The 24,858-nt window shown below is 35.2% G+C and overlaps 1 protein-coding gene across 22 annotated transcripts in view; it reads right to left on the bottom strand.

Moving 5' to 3' along the window:
• Positions 1-330: 330 nt before the first annotated feature.
• Positions 331-24,858, bottom strand: part of MLLT10 (MLLT10 histone lysine methyltransferase DOT1L cofactor) — a 195,259-nt gene continuing 170,731 nt past the window's right edge. For 8 of the 22 annotated variants that reach the window (XM_016124434.2, XM_016124521.2, XM_016124513.2 and 5 more), the window contains 9 exons: positions 16,524-16,641; positions 15,122-15,194; positions 12,355-12,509; positions 10,283-10,471; positions 9,775-9,863; positions 9,277-9,638; positions 8,115-8,211; positions 3,851-4,060; positions 338-2,090 (listed from right to left, as the gene is read on the bottom strand). In XM_016124434.2, coding sequence (XP_015979920.1) covers positions 2,046-2,090; positions 3,851-4,060; positions 8,115-8,211; positions 9,277-9,638; positions 9,775-9,863; positions 10,283-10,471; positions 12,355-12,509; positions 15,122-15,194; positions 16,524-16,641 — 1,338 coding nt within the window. In that variant the 3' untranslated portion in view covers positions 338-2,045. The other 14 variants (XM_016124399.2, XM_016124391.2, XM_016124467.2 and 11 more) reach the window with 5 other exon arrangements.

Genomic DNA, 24,858 nt, shown 5'->3' on the forward strand with positions numbered 1-24,858 from the left:
CTATGGTGCATTTGAAAGTTGTTTAGAGTGTAAATCCTAAGACTTCTTCTCACCGGGGGATCATTGTATGAACTATATAGATGTCTACCCAATGTACTATATACTTGAAACTAATTTAAATAAATAAAATTTTTTAAAAAGGGGAAAAAAGTTCTTTCTCATCACAAGGAAAAAACTTTTTTGTTCTCTTTTTTGTATCTATTATGAGATAACGATAACTTATTGTGGTAATCATCTCACGATATACGTAAATCAAATTATTATGCTGTAACACCTTAAGCTTATACAGTGCTATGTCAATTATAACTTAATAAAACTGGCAAAAAATAGTACAGAGTTATAAACATTATTAAATTTTATTAACAAAAACTTTGTACATTTTCTTTAATACATGTAGATTTTTACATCTAGGTAAAATAACAACACGTTCAAAATTTACCATTTATACAAATTGTTACAGAATAACAACCAGTGGGTTAAATAAGTAAAATAAACCACACCGATTTTTTTAAATTATCTACAAAAGATTTGACTTTCTTTAAAATTCCCCTGAACATATAAAAATAAATTAATTTTACTTTTAAATCTACCAATTAGAAATATTACAAATCAAAATATCAATGTTATCTTATGAATTTTTCACAATACAAAACAGATTCACAAAACCTTATTTACAGAAATGAGGTAAGAACTGTGCAATGTTTAACCAAGAGACATATTGCAGAATTAACATGTTCTTCCAGCTAAGTACACAGTGGAGGTCTAGTTACAGCTGGGTCTTTTCCACTAATAATTCACACATTTAAGAACAGTTTAATGATTATGTCCCCAATTGTTTGGTGTATGCACTGTCACACTAGGAGTGTGGCTATCCAAAGTAGAAAGGCTGTAATACAGATTTCGCCTGTTTTAGGAACTGTAGTGGTGGGTTGTTCTGTTCTGTTAGAAATCGCTGTCAGCAATGGGAAGTTATTTAAATTAAAAAACAAAAATTCATACCAAATCCACTTGTTTTTCTTGTGACTCATTAGTGGATAAATACCCAGGTAATAGTTTTGCCTGAGCTATCTACGGTGGCATAGAAAGTTTTTAATAAAGGCAGAACCATGGGGAAGGCTGCTGGTGCAACACTATTTCTACTACATGCAAGGACTGACTACAGTGCAAGCTCAGCTGTCTCGAGCCATTGTGACACCATGGAGGCACTAACAGGCACTTGATTCAGGCCGAACCCCACCAGCAGTTTCCAGAGTGGCCCCTCTTTCTGAAAGAAGTCTTTCACTTTGAATTGATCTGGTTCCCCCAGCAGCCTTAGAACGCAATTCAAGGTTTCTTTAAAAGATGAGTAGGTTTTAACACTTAGGAAAAAAAAAAAAAGAAAAAGAAAAGAGAAAGGTCATTACCTTTAGCAGAAGCAGACATTACCATTCTAACTTGATTACCAAAACTGGCCAAATCCAATTAGAAAGGAACTTTTTATAACTAAGATCGCCAAGTCTCAGTTGATCTATTTATTTGCAATATTTAACCAATAAAACTCCAGAAGAAGAAACTGGACAGTTCCTTGAAATTTAAGTTTTGACTCACAGTGCAAGCACACTGTAACCCAAACAAAATATCATATTTTCATATTCCAATTTGTACAATAAAATCAAATAGTTTATAAATGGAACAGGTCTTTAGCTTTGCTATTCAACTCTCCAATTTATAATAAAATTAGTTGCGTACCAACTATATTAACTTTCTCTTAAGTTGATAAACTCATGGCAAGTAAATTATTTCATTGACAAAAGTTAGTTATTAAATTTTCTTTCAAAGTTCAACAAATCTGGGGAGGGGTGGGGGGTATGGGAATTCCATTTCAGTGCAACAAAGCAACAAGAAAATCAAGCACGGCCTGACAAGAACGTCCTTGTGGCCGTGAACCCTCTGTTGTGCAGTTGGGTTCCTGTTGCGTTTCTTCGAGGTGTAGTGAGAGGACTGCGAGGCAGCCAGAGGAAGTGCTAGCACAGCAGGACAGGCAATTGCTACACGTTTTTCAAGTGTCAACTTTTCTCTTGAGCGACAGGCCCAGTTTTATCACTAAGTCTCTGCAGTTAAAACAAAATCAGATGCATCAGTTAAATCCATTTTTGGCCCACACTTGAGGTAATATCCTCCTAACTGAAATTATAACATAAAATTCCTTTTTTTCTATAAGTCGACATGGCTACTTTTCAGCATAATATAAAGTCATGAATTTAGTGGTAAACATTATCAGTTGCTTTATAAACAAGAAATTCAGCAGTAAACAAAGACAGAAGTGCCCATGTGAGGGACAGAACTCGCAAAGAATGAAGCAAAAATCCTCCTTGAAATCGACTTTTCCACAGTAGTAACAAGGTATTGTGGAAAATTAATTTGTTATGAATAAAGTCATGAGTTCTGATCCAACATGGGCTATTTATCCTTTAACTTGAGTCTCGTTTTACTAATCTATAAAAGAATGGGGTTACGGCCTGTTACTGTTTTAAAGATTAAAATCACACTTACTATTGTATCCGACAAAGACACCTGGCATATAACACGGTACTCATAAATACTATTTTCCAGTCTTTTCCCCATTAGGTAATTAATATTCTGTTTATTTTATATTAATTACTATTGTGCTAATCAATTAAAAAATACATGTCATATTGTATGAAAAAGTCAGCTTGTAATTAACTCACTTTTTAACACAAGAAAAAACTTAAGAGAAAAAAAAAATGGCACAAAAATTGCTACAATACAGAATCACTAAAATTTCCCAGGTAAGCAACATACTGGAGAAGTAACTAGGTTTGTGACAATGACAGTACGCATTCACAATCAGGAGTCAGAAACAATGGGCAAACAAAAAGCAATGAAGAGTTAATGAAAACCAATAATCTATACTTTAAACCAATTCTTGTTACTAAATACAAACTAAAGTTTCTGAAGACTAAAAGCACAGTAAACAGCAAGCTTTCAAAGTTATGGGAAATAGCAAACATTGTGACTTTTAACACTTTTATTTGCCAAGTCTCCCACCTCATTCTTTCCCTTCTTCCTTTTCCTGATGTCCAGTCTCCATTCTATATCCCAATATCCTTCCTCTAACAGGGTCCTGCCCTGAACTGGAATTTAGGGGTAACATTTACACTCCAGTAAAGTAGACCTAATCGAAGGGGAGAATTGATAGAAAGAAACAGCCTTAAAACGTGTGCTACTGTGTGCAGAGCATACTGTTCCTGCATCCATTTTAATCTTAACTTAGACACTGAAAGGGTAAGATGCCATCACGCACATAAAAATAATAAAAACTTAAATTCCATTACAAATGTAACTACAATTTACTTTCTTTTTAAATGTAATCTGGCAAAATAATTGAATAATTGGATTACCCTAAAATTTCCATGTTACTTTTATTATAAATATGATTCAGTGTTAGGAAGCATTTCAGAGCAAAATAAATAATAATAAAAATATTCCTAAAATATCCAGACCGGTTCTATAATTAGACATGTTAAACAAAGATTCTCAAAAAGCACCAAGTATTGTCTTTGAGTGGACTGTCTTATACCACTTGCTTTAAATAAAACATTTTGAAAATTGCTGAATTATAAAACAGCCTTCAAACCTTATGTGCAAATTCGAACTGATATTCTTAATGAATTACATAAATTTGCTTAAATCCTTCAGGTTTACAATATCCAGCTGCTGAAACAACTGGTTTTAAGAAATTATCGGGGGAATAATATATTTTAAAAAAGAGAGAGTAGAGAGGATCATCTCTCATTAATCAATAAAATTATTTTATTATTTCACTAGATATAATAAAGCAAACACTTACTGTTACTTTCTGACTCGCATTATCGCCATGGATGGTGAGAAATGGGTTGGTGGTAGCTGGGTGAAGTGGTGGTGCCTGAGTACCTGCAAGGAGGTTGTTTATCGGTATTTGCGCTGGTCCCGAAATCTGTAGCTGCTGTAGCTCAGGTTGGTGGTGCTGCTGGTGGTGATGCTGTTGCATTAACTGATACAAAAGGGCCTGATGTTGCTCCTTAGGTAAAAACATGTGAAAGAAGATGAGTTTCCTGTCACAGAATTCAGCAGTCAGTAAAGCCTGCCTTTTCTATTTTCTTCTTTAACATGAGATTCACACCACTAAGAAAGACCATGAGCATCTCACCTAGAAAGATATGCTGTACTAGATAATAACCACCTACCATGAATGTCAACACCATCAGTGCACTGCTTATTTCAAAAAGGATAAATACAAGAGACCGCTATTCAAGTTAAGTTATCCATGACAATTGAGAACAGTAACTTAAAGAAGTCACAAGTTATCTGTATTTGACTTCAGAATGCACTATGTGGGTCAAATCCCTCCCATAATTCTCGGATCTTAACATTAAAAGTTCTCATTCACACCAACAGAAAGAGTGTTTTCTTGAGGTAGTTATGAGACTACTGTTTATGGCAAGCATATATTTCATTTCCGAAGTAATCACTATGTGCCAGGCACTGTTCTGAGACATATATTTTGTGCTTGAGATACATCAGTGGGGAAAAAAACCCTGCCCTTATACAGCCTACCCTGGGGGGAAGAGGGAGAAACAAATAAAACGTATGATTACTGCTAAGGCCAGGGGAAAAAGGAGTGTGAGAGAGTACAGCAGGGTGGGGGTCATCTGCGCAAACTGGTCAGGGAATTCTCCACGTGGATGTGAGGGGGTGGGGTGGAATTACCAGGCAGATGGAGCGGCCAGTGCTAAGGGGCTACAATGAAGCCTATCCAGTATGATCAAGGGAGACAGCAAGGAGATCGGGCTGGAGTGGAACGAGCACGGAGGAGGCAGGACTGTAGGCCTCACGATGGCGAGGCTTTTACTCTAGAGTTAAATGAGAAGCCAATGGAAGGTATGGGTAGAGTGACATAACCTGATTTAGGGTTTCTCGAAGGATTCGGTGTGAGGCGTCAGAGAAAGAAGAATGAAGGATTTGGGCTGGAGCAACTGGGAGCTGCCATCAGCTGAGGAAGGGAAAGCCATGTGTAGAGCAGGTATGTGGTGGAAGACGATCAGTTGAGTTTGGGACACGTTACACTTGAAATGCCTATTAATACATCCAAGTGGAGGTATCAAGTAAGGGGTTGGAGGGAGACCCGGGCTGGAGATGCAGGTATCTACACGTGGGTGGTGTTTAAAGCCATCGGACGGACATTACTGAATTCTAGAGCACTTTAAAGATAAGAGGCTGAGGAGAGGAGGAGGACCCAGGAAAGGAGGCCATACAGGAATGGCCGCTTAGGTAGAAAGAAAACCAAGACAATGCGGTATCCTGGAAACTAAGGGAAGAATGTGTTTCAAGGAGGGTGTGATCGACTCTGTCAGATGCTGCTGCCAGGTTAAGTGACGTAAAGAGCAAGAATTGCCCATGGGACTCCACACAATGTGAAGGCCATCTGGGAGGGGACAGTGACCAGAGAAACAGGACAGCAGTTGGTGGGGGGAGTAAGGTCAAACAAGCGTTTTTCTGAAGATGTGAGAAGTAAGAATGTCTTATAATAATCTTGCCTACATAAAGTTCAATGCTTGTAGATAAATTAACTTTATCTACCTCTTTAGTCCTTTGGTCTCTGAGCAACAATTTGTGCTAAAAATCTCTCAATCCATCAGGTTCTAGAACTGGGACATCTATATGTGCTATTATTAGAGTAAAATCTTGATTGACAGGAAGAACCCCCCAAAACTGGATTTTAGTACTTCATATTAAGATGAGGCAAGAGATAAGAAAATAAGATAGCACTTTAGAATAAGTATTGAAGAATTTATACAATTTACCTTTAGACCACTGTAAACGCAGTGACAGTTAAAATGATACTTTAGAATCAAAACAAATATTTTCAATATTTTTATAAAGCAAGAAAGTAGACAGAAATATGTTAGAAAGAAATTTTAGACAAAGGCTGAAACTGAGTTAAACAGCATCTTCTCCAGGCAGTCTGACTCAGTGAAGTGTGCTAGAAAAATGGGGCTGGAGAAGTCACCTGACCATATCGACTTGGGACGACACACTGCCACACCTGTCTTAGTTAATTTTCTCCCCTCATCCAAAGTATCTATGCCATGCTTTCACCAATGCAACCTGAAACAGTGGGTTTCCTCAACCTCCTCCCACAAAACCCACTGGCTGCTGCTCTGCCTGCCCGTGACGAGTGGAGTCTGCTCACAGCTCCTCTCCTTTCTTAGGAACTGTGCTGCTCCAGGAGCACCTTCCTCTCTCCCGCAGCAGAAGCCGACCCATCAACATACGTATGTGCCATCACAATTCTAAATGAATAGAAACTGCCCCCTTAGACTATGTCTTTCTTCCATCAGGTGCCCATTTCTCTGCTTTTTATAGTAAAACGTCTTTAGTTGCCTCTACTCCACCTTCGCTTTCTCTCCTCCCATTTTCTTTTGAACCACGCAGTGAAGTTTTTACTTCTCACCAAAACCACATTTGTGGAAAACCTCTAGACAGCCTAATCCAATAGTCCACCCTTATGTGACCCGCCAGAAGCATTTTATACAGTGGATCCCCTTGCTTCTTAAAACATTTTCTTTACATGGACCCTCACTCACTCTGTTCGCCTAACTCATGGCCACTTTTTTCTGCTCTCCTTTACTGGATTATTCTCCTTTTTCAGGATGTCCAGGGCTCCGCCCTCAGACACCGACTGGTCCTTATTCCCTACTGATCTTATCAAATCCTGTGAATCTAAACATCGCATATGCAGCATTGACCTCAAATTTATATACCCAACCGCAGTCTTTCCTTGGGCTCCGGACTCCTAACTGCCTAGTGAACACCTCACTTGACCATCTAAATAGACACCTCAAACTCAGGATGACCACAGAAAACTCCTGTTTTCTCTCCAAAACCTGTTCCTCCTAGTCATCCAAATATCAGTAAAGGTCAACATCCAATTGCTTAGGACTCTTCTTTGTCTTGAATTCTGACAAACAAGTCTAGTTTTGAAATGCATGATTTCAATTTTTCACCACATTTATCATGCTATTTTGAGACACCGACATCCCTTACCTGGACTAGTCCAAGAGTCTCTCTGTTTCTACTGTTTCCACCATCACCCTCCCCCCCACCCTCCCCCCCACAACACACACAGCCTACTACTCTCCATAATGCAGCAGCTAAACTTTTTTAAAATGTGATTTATTATCATATCACTATTCTGTTCAAAGCCCTCCAAGTAATTCTTTAAAATAATCCTGAAAGAAAAAGTGATGCTACATAAAACAAGTTTTTTAAGAATTGGGATAATTATTAAAGCTACGTGATTAGTATATTATACTTTCTACTTTTGGTACACTTGAAAATTTCTAAAACAGAAAGGTTAAAAAAAAATTACCAACAGCTTTCCATAGCACTTAAGATAAATCTAAATGTCTTGCCACAGACAGCCAAACAAGACAGTCCATGATCTAGGCCAAGCCCACCCGTCTGACTTTCTCTCCTCTGCTCTAGCCTTTCACTCCGCAGCCATGATGGCCTTCTTTCTAGCCTTCAAAACATACACACATGTCCAGCCGAAGTCTTTTATAACTGCTGTTCTTTCTACTTGAAATGTGCTTTCTCTTCTATCCCCATGTCAAAAAATCATGCTTCTTTAACTTTTATTCAAGTGCCTGCTCAAGTCACCTACTCAAAGAAGCTAGCCATCCTACCTAAAATGGCCCTCATCTTACTGTTCTCTTAGCCCCTTGATCTTGCTTTATTGTTCTTCTCAACACTTATCACTACCAAAAAGTATGTATTTATATATTATCCATTTCCCCTATCAGAATGAAGTTCTATGAAAACAGAAAGGCTTGTTTGCCACTCTACCGTCATCAAGAGTACCACGGTACAAAGTTCTAATGTTTATAAATGGATCAATATAATGTCACTGAGGGTATGAGACTTCCCAAATGCCAAGGCATAGTATTTTTGCACTATGCATCCTATAATGTTATTTCAAAAAGTAGGCAATCAGTAGGCATACTAAATATCTATTATAACTGAGATTACTTTCTCCTAGTAAAAATAAAATATTATCAAAAGGAAGCACTTACTGGTGTGAGCTGTTGAGAATTTAACAACTGCTGAAATTGCTGTTGATGAAGAAATATTTGTCTTTGCTGGTCAGAAAGTAATCCTAGTCCTGAGGCACTGAAAGAAGATTTAAATTCTTACTTTCTACTATATACCTTTAATGTTTTCTTAAATGTAAAATGAAAGACCACTCTTTGATTTGATGTTTAATAAGTTAACAAGTCAAGTTTTTAATCACAACACTTTTTGAAAATAATGATGCACAAATTTATTTGTGTGTGTGCACACACATGCGTGGTATACAAATAACAAGAATTTACATTGTTGAGAAATATTTTCCTTTTTATTGTAAACCAAGTGGGCACTTAGTTATGTTAGGGACTAGAAATTTACATGTGTTTATAACATGCACATGTAATAACTTAGTAATTACTTAAAGCTAATGTAATCTACTATAAGTAACACATATATAAAACAAGAAAGAATCCAAACATTCTACTAAGTGGTTTGACCTCGTCTTTTTGGTCAGTAAATGCTCAGTAAAATTAAGCACCAAAGAAGAGAGAGCCAAAAAAACAGTTTACTAGTACCCACTGCAAGTCCATTTAAAATAATTTATTCTTCAAAGTATGTTCAATAACAACATGGCTTTAGTTTCCTTATTTTGGATAAACATTCAAATGAAATTCAAATACAATGAAACAGTGAATCTTACTACCTGGAAATTCAAGATAAATATTTGACTTTCACCCTCTATCAAAACCTTTGATTATAAAGCAACAAAATTACATAGCTGAATTTTAAGAAACTAATATTCACGTGATCTTCATTACAATATTACTTTTCTTTAGAATTTTATGATACATGAAAGCAATATACAAGAGAATAAGAAAAATTAGCATTTAAAATAGACATCGCAGATTAAGACTGAAATTTTCATCACAGAATATATATGTAATGCTTTGTTACTAAAAGTGTTTTAACTGTTTTAATCTGAATTACTTAAGCTTCAAAAATAAATGGCTCTCAATATAATATATTTAGTTTAAAAGTTTGATTCTAATTTTAATTTCTTAGCACATATCTATCTACAAGGAGTATTAAAGTCCCAATCTAAAGCATGGTCAATGTGGCACTACGTTGCCGTGAAAAACCTGAAATACATTTAAGTAAATTTCTTACCTGTTAGTCAGTGTAGCTGGCATTGGATGAGTTGCATTAGGTGGTACAGTTGTGTGGGTGAGGGGGGCAGGGTTCTGGGATATTGTGACAGGGGTCTGAATAACCCCATTTAAAGCTCCTACAATGCCATTAATTGCCAGTTGGTTACCTGGCAAAGCTCCAATTATTCCACCCACTCCAGGCACGGCAGGAATGGTGGATGTTACAGTCTGCATTCCACCAGCCAGCGCCCCCACAGTCACACCATTGACCTGCTGAACTCCACTAACGCCTGAGCCCTGCTGAGCTGGACTCTGCCCGGCAGGAGGTGGAGTAGAAAGAGCTGATGAGCTGCTGGTGCTTTGTCCACTAGAGGTTAAGTCCTAACGGAAGAAAGAATAGAAACTTAAATTTTAAGAAACACAGTAAAACTGTTTAAAATAATTTTAAACCATTTCATGTGATATACTATTGTTCATGAGTAAAACACACAAATGAAATTAACCACATCGAAATTACCTGATTTAATACAGGAAGAGAATTATCAGGTAAAAAGCTGTTTCCTAGATGAGGGCTCTTACTGCTGTTCAAGGAATCAGTAGCAGGAGCTAGAATAATAAAAGACAAAAATAAATCTATTTACCCTATTAAATTACATTATGTATAAGATTAAAGGCTTACAGAAAAGCTTATCCTGAAGCTTACATTAAAAACACTTAAATATTAAGCCTTGGTGTTCCTAAGATCAGTTTAAACATAAAGCTCTCTCTTTACTGAATACCATGGCTTTAAATCAATAAAGCCATCATTATGGATTTAAATAAATTTTATCATTAAATTATGTCCTAAAGTTAGAACAAATTTAAGTTCATCATTCAACAGGATTCTTTGTGCTCTTCGAACATAACTTATCATCCCTTTTCTACATCTTCATGTAAGTGGTGACCAGTTATTACGTAGTTACTATTTAAAAGAGAATGAAAGTCTAGCCTACCACTACATATGCAATAAATATTTCCGTACTTACCATTCTGTGCTGAGAACGCATGCATCTGATGGGATGGACTAGGATTTGTTGTTATTGTTGGAAAAGGCACTGAGAGCTGTGCATTCAGTAACTGAAGGCGTTCCTTTTTGGCAGTCAAGTTTTTAATCTGTTCTTCTAATCTTCGATTTTCAACTTGAAGTTGGTGTAATGACTTCAGCATTCCTAAAACTAGCAAAGATTTAGATGGCTTTTTACAAAGACAAATTCACACACAGGGCTAAGTATTTTAAAGACTTAAATGTTGATAACTAGAAATGTTAAAACAGAAAAGCAGAAATTCTATCAAGCATTTCTAAATAACTAGCTTTTACTCCTAATTTTATATGTAAGTACAAAAATACCATAATATATTTATACATTTATAAACATACCCAGAAAACCACTCACCTTGTTCAGGTTAATTTCCATTCTCAATGAAAAATGACCAAAAAAACCCCATTTTATTTTCATCAACATAAAAGCCTAATTAAAAGTGCGTGCCATGATTTTACATTAAAACCATATTTAAAATTAGACAGATTCACATCAATATCCTTCAACACAATAAAGAGCACACAAGTTTTGGTTTGATGCTTGGTGAAATCTAAGCGTTCCACCAGACAGGGAGAGAACCCTCCAAGCCCAGGAGCTAGGCATGCTGAGGCACACAGCCACCAGCAGGGGGCAGTGCGTGCGCACCACAGCGCTGATCCCGAAGAAGGCCCCGTCATCTATCTGTAAACAGGTTCCGTTTCTGTCCTGCCTCATCACCTGAAATACAGTTTCAATTCCTTCCACAACTCCGACTGACAACACAGAGTGCTACTGTTATGCCACACTGACAGACACTTTAAAATTTTTATGTATTAAAAAGCTGTATTTGTTTAAAATGCCCTCAGGGCCTTCAAAAAACACAACTCTACTGGTACAGACACATATGGTCATTTCCCAAGGATTTACTTTTATCCCTCCTCTTCAAGACCTCACAAAGAAACCCTTAGCGCACCAGAATGACGTGCAACAGGACTAAGCAAAACCTGTCCTCCAGCTCTCATGTTTAAGGGTTATCCCAGCATGAACTTCCTCTCATTTTTCCTGGCATTTTTTTTTTGTCAGGGTACCATTCATAAAAATACCAATTTATGGGACTTGTCAATGAAAAATGACCATTAATAGGCAAAATGCTTTGTCTTCATAAAAGAAAGCAGCAAAAGTTTATATCCCAAAATGATAAAAACCACCTATTTTTTTCCCACAAAAATATATATCCTTAACAGTAGGCCACTTTTCCAGTTGACTACCACCTGCAGTGTAACTTTACTTTTTGACATTTTTCACCCATGGCTCCTGCACCAATACTTAAAAAGTATAAAGATACTAAATATGTATATGTAATACATATTATGTGTTTTAATAACTAAATGATATGCAATATGTAAAAATTACATATATATAACTTGGTATTATTTTCTTGTCCAAATTGTAAAATCAAGAAATACTTAGTCATACTTGACTACATGCATTTTTTATAATAAATTCTCTCCAGAGGTGAGCAGATTTTCTTCAAACAATTAAGCTATGAGAAAAATATAACTCTTGTATTTTAGTACAAGTTAAAAACTGATAAAAACAACGTACAATGAGAAACAAAGTGCCAATATTATAATAATTATAAATGATAACAATAACCAGTGAACAGATAAGTGCTTTCTATGAACCAGGCAATGTTTCTTACATTTTTTTTGATATCATTTAACCCTCAAAATAACACTATGATACAGGCACATTACTATTCCCACTCTGCGAACGGGAGACTAAAGCACACTGACATTTAAGAAACTCGCCCATGATCACATTTTTAATAACAGATAAAGATAAGATTCAAGTCCAAGCAGTAAAACTGTAGAATCCGTTCTAGTAAGCCACTACACTGCATTTCTAACCATATCATATACAGCATATCATAATTTCATTGCTAGTCTTGAAATGTAACTTCTGTATCTGTCCACCTGTCTATTCATCCACCCATCCATCTAGTCATCTTTTTTTAAAGACAAGAAAAGTATACTTACTGTCACTAGGAGTACCCTGTTCTAATAAAAATTGTTGTCCTTCACTCCACTGCCTTTCCAAAAGCTGTTCTATGCTGGCTGCTACTGGAGGCAGATTTTCCAAACTGTTGTTGCCTGGTTGATCATAGCGAATCTGTAAGCTGCTTACAGGAGATCTGTTGAAAACATTAATTCTCAGGTTAAACAGGAGGAGAACCCTCTGAAGGAGTGAGCATTCATATTTCTCACCTCATGCTGACCCCTTTCCTGCACAAGTTTTCTAACACCAGGCTGCCTACGCCAGAACTATAAAAAGCTATAATCTACCTTAAAAGTTAAGTAATTATCACTGTTCCTCCTTGAATTGTAAAATCAAGGGGATAGCTGGCCATTTTGATTAATTAAAAGCCACTAGAAAATATAAACATAATACCAATAATCTCTGAAATAGGTGGTATAAGAACCCAATATAGATGTATAAGACAAAAAGGAAAGATAAGATTAGGAAGACTTTTAAATAACTAGCCAAAAGAGATATAAGAGTTCTACCATTCTGCTTTACTATGCAAAATATCAGAATAACACTGTACAACTGTAATAATTTAGAAAGCATTTTAATTTATAATAAAATCTCAATCAAATGAGTAAAAAGAAATTTTTAATAATTTTAAAGGAGCTTTCTATTATAAATTCAAAAATACTTATTTGTAAGTATTTTCATTATTAAAACACATTATCAAGACCAAATTATTTATTTGAGCCTTTTATACAAATATTTCTAAAATGTCTTAGATCTGTACTTCGAATGGTGATGATTTAAGCAACTCTCCCCAAAACAAATATTACTTATATTAAGATGAATATGTAATGTTCTCTCACCTACTTGTTTTAACCTAGTAAATGTAGCCATTTCTGGTTCACAATATTCGTATTAACAGAACACATTAGTAAAGGACTCTAGAGTTTTCAAAGTGTTTCCACATAATTAGCTTATATATGATCTTCACAACGACCTAGTGAGAAATCAAAACCTGGCTCTATTTCCATCTGAGGAAATAAGATGGGGCTTTAGTGACTTGTCCAAAGACACACCACTGGTAAACGACAGAGCTGAGGCTACAACTCAGGTCTTCTAACAACCCATTATTGTTCTGCCACTACCTTAATATGTTTAGCTACAAAAAACTCTTTAAATAAGAAGTTAAACAAATGAGGCTTTTTTAATTCCATATGTAAACATCCTATGCTATGTACAGTTGGCCATCCCTCTCCAAATAGTTTATTATGCCAGGATCATTTATGTTATTACCTTCCAGGTTGATCTTTAGAGGGTAATAAAAAGTTGAAAATATATGCTAAAAATAATTTTGTAACATTTATTGTGTTAAATTCCATTTAGCAAATGAAAAACAAAGAAACACACCAAGCAAAATAGCACAAAGCGATCTTAAGTAATTTCTGGGTGGCCTGTATGATACTTTAAGTTTAAAGGGGAAACACAGAAATGCTTCCTCCACTAAACATTAGAGCAAAAATCCATTAACTTCCTTCTTGGAAAAGAATAAAACAGTACAGAAGTATAAATTTACAGATTAGTCAAATGTTATTATCATTGTTTGCTTCAGCTTCCTTGTCTCGAATGAAGGAATATTTAATTTTCTGCAGAGTTCAATTAGGAAAAACAATACCACTTTTAGCTCATATGTCAAAGGCACTACTAGATGTATCACCATAAAATAGCAAAATTAGAGGCTACTGGACTAATCTCTTTCATGATAAAGATGTTCCTTAACAGACCTCCTCCAACTGTATCAGCAGCACAGCAATACTGATATTCACGGTAGTCATCACATACAATTTTTAATTTTTAACAGAATTTTTAAATTCTCACAGCTGAAAAATTTAAATTTCTCACATTTGAAAAAGACTTTAGAATGGGCTTTTTCTTCCTTTTGCTCTCCATTCTCACCCAGTCTAACAGCATGCTTGAGGTAGAGATTACAAAATTGGAGAACAGAGAGAAAACTAGAAGAAGGTGTACAAGTTGAAAGATAGCCATAGCCTAAAGTTCCACTGTCTTGTATAACTGACACAGTATTTCCTTCTCTCATTCTCCTCACTGAGAATGGGACACTTAGATTGTGCTCAGAGAAATTTAACCAACCCTTCAGTACAACTCTGGTTAAGAGTTTCCTGCTAAAAGGAATAACTTCACATATATTATATCTTAATAAGTGGTACCTTAATTCTTTCATATAATATCTAAGATAATTTCACAGAACAATGTAATACATATGCTATACTTTGATCCAATTTTAAGAATTAGAGGGATTTTAGAGATGAGCCACAAAAACTTCATTCACTGAATCAGGAACTGGAAACTAAAGGGTTAAGTGCATTCCCCACAACAGACCAAAAACTGGAGCCCAAAGTTGAAAGTCTCAAGTCTGTCGCTTTAAGAGATTTTAAGACTATTTTATGAACAAAAAGAATTACCCAAATTAATGCAGTAACAGTATCAACAGTTAAATATATAAATGATAAAAACAGGAGAGTTCAAATTGATTGGAAATGTATCAAGAGTTATGTCTTTTAAAAAGCTTAGAAATCTGTTTAAGTTAATATTCAAATTAATTTATAATCATTTTTCTTGACTGTCCAGACATGCTTCTTATCTTCAGAATGCTTTTATAGCCTCACAAATGTACACTCTGCTGATAGGAGATAAAGAAGGTTCCAATCTCAACTGTTTCCTTTGCCTGTACTCGGCAGTGTAAATAATGCTTACCGTGGTGAGAGACTTCCTCGGGGTGAGCTTCCTCTGCCGACAAGGCTCCGGCTATTGTCTCCAAGATCTTGATCTGCAGTGCAAATATTTCATAGCTGATAAAGTGACTCTCACTAGATAAGAGGTTTTAAGCTCCTGCCCTAATTTTTCCTAAAACATACATAAAACCCTTACCACTATCTTTGCAGTTACTATGAAAGTAGAAGATCTAGTATGCTGCTAGTTTAGAATTGCTGAACTGTGGCATGTAAGGCGCTGTCCCTACACGTTTTTGTGGGTGTAGAAGGCCATGGATTATGTTCCGTTCTTTCATTCCTTTCAATTTTACAGCACAGAAGCGTGGTTTGCATTTGCAGTACCCTCCCCTCAGCCACTTTTAATTTCTACGGTTAAAGTAATGAATCACAGCTGTGGACAGCTAATCTGTATGCTTATCACAGCAAATCCTTATGCTTTGTATTTTTTAACACTTTGCATCCCAAGACAAATCATAAAATACATACTGTATTACATAGAGCCACACATCAAGACTCAAATTATGTATTATACACAGATCTTCACACCAAAAATAAAGTTACATATAATACTAAATATCCAAACTGACAAAAACAAGTAGAAACCCAGAATTTTGTATTTAAAAAAATAATAATAATTTCTTCAAAATATTCCTTAGGTAAAAGAATATCTCTGTTTGAAAAGTAACTTTTATTTCCCCTACAGTTAGTTCCTTATAAAATCACCGTATCTGGCCTCTTTCAAGGTTGTCCTCCCCTGATTCTGAGTCAGGTAACCTCTGACCCTTAAAGGGTAAAGACATGACTGATCCATTCTTGGTGAACTGCTAAACCCATTCCCTTCCCCCAAACAGGCATGACTACTTGGACATGTCAACAAATGCTTAAGGATGGAATGAAACAAAGCAAATCCAGAGGCTCATTAAAAACAGTACAAGAGGCAAATGCTACAAAATGTCAACTGCTAAAAATTCACAGGATTACTAAACACTGTAGAAATTCTCTAACAGGATTTTTTTTTTAACCAAGTTTGTGTAATGCAATTTCATGAATTATGCAAATAAAGGTTTAGGCTATTCACAGAAAAGCCCAGTGTTATGTTACTTTCATTGCACAGAACTGAGAACTGAACACATCAATCACAAAAGTCACAGGAGACATTGTTGCATTCCTGCCTGCTGATGGCTCTGCTTAAACATTTACATTTCAGACAGTAAAAAAAGCACATCACTATTTTGCAGCACAGCATACTATTTACTTCCAACTGTGATTCTTCTGGTTTTTTTTTTAAAGGCATCATCCTATATTAAGCACACCTTTAGACTTTTCAAATAAAATGAGCCAACTGGGGATAGAATTTTAGAGTTTAAAAAGTCTTGAAAACTTACCTGTTTGAGTATTTTCAGATTGAGCTATAAGAGCTGCCATTGAAGAATTTGGATTTAATCTATTGCCATACATATGAGATGGTGCCTGACTGAGAGAAGATCCAGAGAGGGTATTTGCCTAAATGAAAAGAATTACATAGATAAATGAATTATATTGGAAAATATCTTAATACTTTTCCTCCTGATAGACCTGAAAAATTTTTTCCAATCTCAAAATATAAGCAAAAATTCCTCTTTCTGAAGAGCAAATTTCATTCTTGTTTTACCAATCCTATTAATACTTCAATTTTCGAAGTTACATAACTCCAAATTAAAAAAAAAAAAAAAAAGGACTGACACAGTCAAAGTTAACCATTCCTGCTTTAATTTCAAAGTATCTAATCGATACCAAAACCCGATGAGGCACGGTAACCATGTGAACATATGACTAATTATTTAATCTTGTTAAACCATTTATAAAATAAGGGCAGGTAGACAACAGATGTCTAACAAATGCTTTGGTCTCTTACATCACAAGGCTGGCTAAGGAGGTCAAAATGTCCAACTTCTACTTTTAGTATTTTAACTATACAGAGCCATATTTCCATTCCTTAACTCTGTCATTAGTAAAACCTGCACACTATTTTGTTACTTCCTATTTTGATAGACTTGGAAGCCCGCTGCTTTTTCTGTTTTGTTTTGTTTTTATTTTAAAAGAAAGCAAACAGGCATCACAAGTATGTTTTCTATACAATGCAGGGCTCAACGAATCACAGCTTTGCCCTGACCCCATATAAGGCACTGTCTTTTTGGCAGGAAGCCAGTTCTACTAACTGAAGAGCTAGTCCAAAGTTTGTAATTCATTCATGTTGCTAACCACAATTCTGAAGGCCTCTACTGGGACTTGTGCCAAACAAGGGAAAATGAACCCTTAAACAGATGAAGCTAAGGAGGCCGGCCAAAGTCTTGCGTAATCCAATGTAATAAAAATGCCTTCTTTGATGTGAATACTTTCTCCCACTTTCCAAGAATATTATAACCTTAAAATGTGGCATTCTGGAAGCAAATCTCTTGTACACAAAATACTGTTAACTCACAGAAAGCTATTACTAATCTGAAATACTCTTTGGATTTAAGAGAACCACAAATTTTAAAGTATACTTCTTACTCTTTTTCATGAATGAAATGAAACTTAAGTTTTTATAAAATGAAATCATTGTACAGTTATTTCAGAACAAAATTCTGGAAAATAATTTCAAAGAATTGAAGCACAACTAATATAAAGGAGCTGAATAACAGCAAAACAAAAGATGTGGGACATTCTGACATGTATAACTGCACACAAGGGATCAGGACGACATAGTAGTTATAACAAGCAAAATATTACAGAGAATAAACTGTTTCTGGAAAGACTCAGATCCTGACATTCTATCTGGCCTCTAGCCAACTTATTAAGGATGAAAATTGGACTTTAAATTCACAGAAAGTTTCTGTGATGTAGAATTCTGTCCTTGCTTTCCATTGTTCCAAAGGGTATATTTCACAGTTCATACGTTAATGTCTAAATTCAATCGGTCAATTTCTGGGTTTCATTTTTTCTCTTATTAAAGATAGGTATACAAAGCCAGTAAGTTTGTACTATAAAGTCCTGTTTAACAATTAGCCCTCAGTAAAAGGTTAAGTCAAAAGTTTAACCTAAGGATCATACTAGACACTTGCCATGTATTCAGTAGTAAGACATACATAAAATATACAGTTCATAAATGAAAATATATTAAAAAATTTTTTTTGCCCTTCCAGAAGTCAAATACTTAGGAATCTTGGCTACTCACAAAATAACTTAAAAACAAAATAAAACAAAACAAAAAATCCAAACAAACAAAAAGATCATATGCTACTCATCCCATGTATTAAAATCTCAGGTACCCTATACTTAAAAATTCCCTTTGCAGAGCCAATTTACTCTTACACTCTAGACATAATTCTAAAAAGATCAACTAAGCATATAGTAGATTAGAAGTGGAAAATTAATTAGAAAGAGGAAGAAGAAGTAATATTTTGAGACAGTTTGTTGGCAGCAAGAAGTAACAGCTGACAGCAAGACAGGAGAGGAAAATATGAGCAAGGAGCGTGTTACAGGGTTAGCGAGTGCCAGTGGGATGTTGCTCAAAGAGCGTGGACATCCATGTGCCTCAGCACCCGCACCTTGGCCTCTTGAGTCTGCTTTTTCATGCAGTCATCTTTTGGCTGAACCAGGACTAATACTATACCAGCTGGACTACTTTTTTAGTTCCAATTATCAATTTTATGAGCTGCCTTAGTCTCTTGATAAGAATCAAAAGATCCCGCTCTAATAGAAATATACCCTTTTACAGGAAGGGTTCCTTCTGACAAGGGCTTTACATTTATCCTTATTAACTTCAAATGTGGTCTCCAAATTATCTTAGTTTCCCTATCACGTGTTAGGCTCACCATACTAAAAGATCAAAATGCAAAGTAGTACAACAGCATAATAACTGATTTGCATAATGACTGTCATCAGAAAAAGATAAATCATCTTTAGCCTAATTCCAAAACAGGAATGTATGTTTTATAAAGATGGGAGGCACAAGTAAATCAATAAAATAATCAACTAAAATGGGAATATATTCTTCATTATCCTGAATAACCAATTTCCCAAAATTTCTGAATGGGTAAACATTATCTGGTAGTTGTTTTTTAAAAATTATTGCATTTATCTAAACAAAAAACTTTCAAGATATTAAAAATAAGTTATTAATTTTACCAGGTAGGGTTCTGTGGCATACATCCAAACCAGGCTACATTAAAACTCTACTTTTTATCATTTTAAGCAAGTAACATGAGTCACCAAAGACTACAAATGTCTGACACTGCTTAGTCAGCACTTTTGAAATGCTATTTAGAATGGTTAATATGCTGGGAACCTTTGATAGCTCTTGGTACCTTATTGACAAGAAACCTCTAACATTTTAGTGAAAGGATCTCACAACTTAGTAGCAATGGAGGAGCACAAGTGCGAGAGCGGGGAAAAAAAGATGTCTTATGGAGGAGAGTACACATGTAATGTCTGGCATTTTGCAGACTCAAAAACCTACGCTGTCACGAATAAGAAAGCACCTAGATGCAGGATGATGGAAGGATCTCCACGTGAACCTGAAGAAAGTGTTTTAGAAGCATAAAGGGCACTGAAAGCTTTTATAGAAAAGAAATCTGAAACAAGGAATAAAGGAAACAATACACACACACTTCTCCACAGCATACTTTGGACATGAATTTTAAAAAGTATACTCAAAGCAAATTACTAATGTGCCACAGTTCACTTCAGAAGACCTGGTATAATGACTGGCAATTCTTTTTACAAGGCAGTAGCCACCTTATGATATTTCAGTTTTATCTCCCCAGGTAGGGAGAATGGCTATTGTGGACAGATATCCTCCGTGGGTCTACTGGCACTATAAGAATATGAGTTGTGAACACTGGGGAGGCTGAGCAAAGGATACCCACAATATACGTGACCCTATACTCTGCACTCTATACTGTTTTTACAACTTTTCTATGCATTTAAAATTATTTTAAAATAAGTCAATACAAATAGAACATTGATTACAAAGCAAACTACTCGGCTTCACAGTGTCCCACTGAAATGAAGTCATTTACTCAAAATGTGAAAGTAGGTGTTACATTAGGTCAAGACAAATAATTTATATAATTATAAATTCATATTGCCATAATAAACTTCTGCTTTAACTTCCAATATATGGTATCATAGTTTTGTTCCCTCCCCAAGATTAGTAATTGAAAGGAACTACTTCCACTCAAGATATTATGTTACACTTACTCTAACACTCTTATAAAAGCCTCATTAAGAGAAGTATAATTATTTTACAAAATGGACCTCAAGACAAGTAGAGCGAAGGTAAATTGAAAAATTATTGAGGTAAATCTAAGTTACTTTGAAACATATTTAGGTGCTGGAGTCAAAGAACACCCTTAACAAATTTAGAATAACTTATTACGTTAAACATCCAGAAAGATATGTGAGTCTACCAAGGCAGTATTCAAATGCAAAACAAATTAAAGAAATTTAGTATTTCCTAAGAAGACTGACATACCATATTAAAATATTAACAAGATTAAAATTATATTTCAACTTGAAATGTCCCTGTTGTTAATAGTTCACCTCTTACATGTCAAATGTCTGCTCATGACCACAGAAAAGTTTTAAAAGAGCTCTGGTCGTAAAGTAACTACCAAATTCCTAGGCACCTGGCTCATTCTAAAGGAGTTAGTTGTGGAGGAAAAAAGTCAAGCTAAGTCTACTCAATTATCTGAATAACAGACTTCAAAGTGGGCATTGTTTTTGATAGATTTGTTTTTCTCCCTAATGATGGTAAAGGCAGAAAAATACAGAATAAAGAAGAAAAACTAGGTTTGAAAGAACAGTAGCTATAAAAATTTCAACTTTAGAAAGTATCAGAGTACTATATCTGATTGGAGGTAGATACAAAACTTTATACTTCAATAATATAAGGATGAGGTTATAGCAAGTCTTTTTTTAAATGCACAATTAACCTGTCAATAAACATTAAAATCAAATGATTCAGATAAGCTCTAAAACATAGTAGCTTCTTCTTCAAGATTTTTAACCTTGACACATCATTTAAAATTACATTCTTCCAAAATTCTGTCAAACTCACTAAATTGAATATTATTTTTTTAAAATTCCTGTTTCATATAAATACTTAGAAGAAAAAACCTTTTTATTTTCATCGTCTCTGCCATAAACCAAGCTTCTCACTTTGGGCAAGGTACTAAACTCCTGTGTCTTCAATTTCCATCTGTAAAAATGAAGATAATAACAGTACCTACTTCATAAAAACACTGTGAGAATCAGCTGAGTGAATATATGTAAAGGGCTTAAATGAATGCTTGGCACATAGAAAGCACTCAAATTTTAGTTTATTACTTAAAAAATTATTTTTATAATCTATTACGGTTTCCATCTTTTCCATTAACTTCATTAGAGAATATAATTTGCCAATTATATTCTGATATTAACATGGCTGGCTATATTTCAAAGATTAAAACATATTTACCTAAGAAAAATTAGAAGGTATAAATGTCTCGTTATGCAATATCTTAATTTAGGTTATACAATAACATAGCAACACTGCAAATATAATGTAAGGATTCAAATACTTTCATGGCAATTAATTTATATGTATTTTTCAATTTGCAGACACAATTTGTTTGCCTAGAAAAGCTTCCAGGAAAAACTGGAGAACACTAGAAAGTTTTCATATGTTCTCTAACTCAATTCAAACTCTGTACTATGAAACATATTCTGATAACAGACCCCATTTCTGTGTCAGCCACCACCAGTAAGGCTTTAATACTCAGCGTGTGATGAGAGATGAAACCAAGTGTGAACAACTTTCGGGTCCCATGAGTAGGCTGACTGTTAAAGCTGTCAGATTCAATTGCATCATTCCACATTATTCAATGCCCCTAACTGCTCCCTAATTGTTAGGAGCTTAACGTCTTCAAAACCATTGTTTAGGCTCATGCTGAAATGTCCTACAACTGAGTTTCTGTAAAGTAGTGGGAGGGATTAAACTGTAGTTAAACCATCACTGAACACTCATGACTGGACAAGATGACTGCACAGAATAGCCAACAAATTCTAAGGCTTCCTAATTGGTTACTATCTAATCAATATATCACCTATCTTTTGGAGAAAAATTGAGCCCCTGGGACTACAGTGGCTACTGAAGTAATTTAAGACCTTAGTCAACAGTTGAACCTAAAATGGCTAAAATTCATGTATCTAGGTTAACTTGGAATTATGAGTTTTATAAGAAATATTTAATACTATTTTTAGTAAAAGAAGTGCTTCTGTAAAATTTTTCACACTGGTAATCAGGCCTTTCTGTAACAGTTAAAATTAATGATGTCATGTTGTAGCATCAATGTGATAACCATTAATTCCAAAGTACTTTATAATCTGCAAAATACCTATTCTCATTTGAACTTCATACAATACTATACCATACATAACATAACATACCTGTATAGCAGGTAGGACAGGTATTTATGTATGAAAAAAACTGATGCCCACAAACTGAAAAGACTTGCGCACAGTTACACTAGTGTGTAGCAAAGCTTCTGGAACCCAGGATTTCTGACCCGAACTTCTATTTTGCATTGTGTCACACAAATGGACACGGTAAAATCCCTTATAATATTTTTCAAAGAGACACCACTTGACAAGGAGGCACATAACTGGGACACTCATTTTTATGGTACTGAGCAGTAAACCAGACAGCAGGCTCAGGAGTCAGACTGCCTTGCTTCCAGACTTAAGTTCCGTCACTTACTAGACATGCAACCTTGTGTAATTACTTAACGTCTTCACCATCTAAGTGACATTACAAAGTGACTTAAAAAACTTATTTTACTCAGAATGTTAATTTCTTTAAAATTACAAGTCACTATGAAGTTATTTAAAACAGATGACACTTTTCATTCTGACCAATCAAGTCAGAGATCCTCTGAAGTCAGATGACTCTGCCTAGGAAACCGAATCATTTTCTCAAACAGAATCAAAGTGTCATATCAGACATCATTTGAAAGGAAATTAAGGACTACACATAAGTTAGCTCCGCAACACACACACACACACACACACACACACACACACACACACACACACAATTATGATGCTGGAAAACAAAATATTCAAAGCTGATTGAAGTAAAAGTCTCAGAAATCTGTAAAACGATCACTAAACTGTACCTTTAAAATAAATACCTGCATTTACTAAAGATCACATAAACCTTCGAAGTTCGTTTATTTAAATTACTTAAAAACCTATGTCATTTTTTATATAAAGTTTTTTTTTCAAATTAGGTCTGCTAAACATGAGATGCCCCCAATTTTACTACTGTCTCCCCCCTCGTTAAAGGCACAAATCTACTCTCAGTTTTTAATTCTTACGACAGCAACCAAGCCAAACAAGAGGCCTGTTTGACTTAAAGCCAAGGCTAGAAAGATCAAGAATGACCTCCGAGTTTTCATCCTGCTGGCACCAAGCCAGTCCCTAAAAATTACTACTTTCATTAAGTCTTTTGGGGGGAAGGAGAGGAAGCAAAGCATTAATTCAAATTTAATGTTTCTATTCTCTGATTTATATATTTTTAAAATATCTACTTGCTGGTGTCAAGGTTTTCTTAATAACTGTGACAAGACTTCCATAATTACATCTTAAATGCTGATCGTTTTAACTTAACCACATAATTTTAAATCAATTATCTATAAAGAAACCCTAAACAAAAGGCTAGGATGTGATTATTTAAACACAATGGCTTGTGTGTGATTTGAAAACAAACAAGGCCTATATGAAAGTTAAACCAGAAACAAACTTTTGTCACTTTGAAAAAAAGATTAAATTACCAAACGCATTACAATTTTAAGAGTTCTATCTAAACATTTAATTTATCCTTAACATTTTTCATATCCTTTCCTTTGCACATTGCCTAAAAAACTCACATTTTGCACATTTACTACCATTACTATTGTCTTGGGCAGCTAAATTGAAGTAGTTCAACGGAGAGGTCAATGTGCCTCAGTTGCCTGGAGACTGATGGTTGCTACAGCAGCACCAGATAAGCCAGGCTAAATAAACTGCAGCTTGAAGGCAGTAAGCATACACTGCCGGACAGAAACACAGATGCAGCTGTCTCAGCATGCAGCATTTGAGTCTAACGGGATGATCATATTTATAAGAGACCCATCTTATTGAAACATGGAAAGAGGATAAATAGTAAAGATTTAAACTGACTGAATCCTGGATGACTTGGAACTATGATTCTTTGTTCTTCAGTTGAATCATATGTGCAGTGGAATTTTCCCTCTAGCTATAAATTTCTCTTCACCACCACTTCCCCCACTGACCTCCCTAATACCAATCCCAAAACCACAAACATAATGAATAAGAAGAAATGAGATTTTTGCTTAATTCAGGCTGGAATTAACCAGAGAATAATTAAAACAGATCTTTATAAAGAAAGAAAAGAAAAATGCACATTGAAAATGTTCATGTGAGACTCTGTCCAAGGATATAAAGCTATCGACAGCATATGGTTACACTTAATTAAAATTAAAAGAGATAAAACTATTTAGAAAGGCCATTCTCTCATTTATCCTTCCACCCTCTCTAACTCCAACCCCCTATTCATTATGGCTTCTTCACTAAGGTGAGTGAACTGAGCTAAAGAAAAACTCTCCTAAACTAGTCAAACTCCCCTTATTCATCAGATTGAGAGGTTCATCAAAT

The sequence above is a fragment of the Rousettus aegyptiacus genome, unplaced genomic scaffold (genome assembly GCF_014176215.1).
Source record: "Rousettus aegyptiacus isolate mRouAeg1 unplaced genomic scaffold, mRouAeg1.p scaffold_m13_p_10, whole genome shotgun sequence".
NCBI classification, from domain to species: domain Eukaryota; kingdom Metazoa; phylum Chordata; class Mammalia; order Chiroptera; family Pteropodidae; genus Rousettus; species Rousettus aegyptiacus.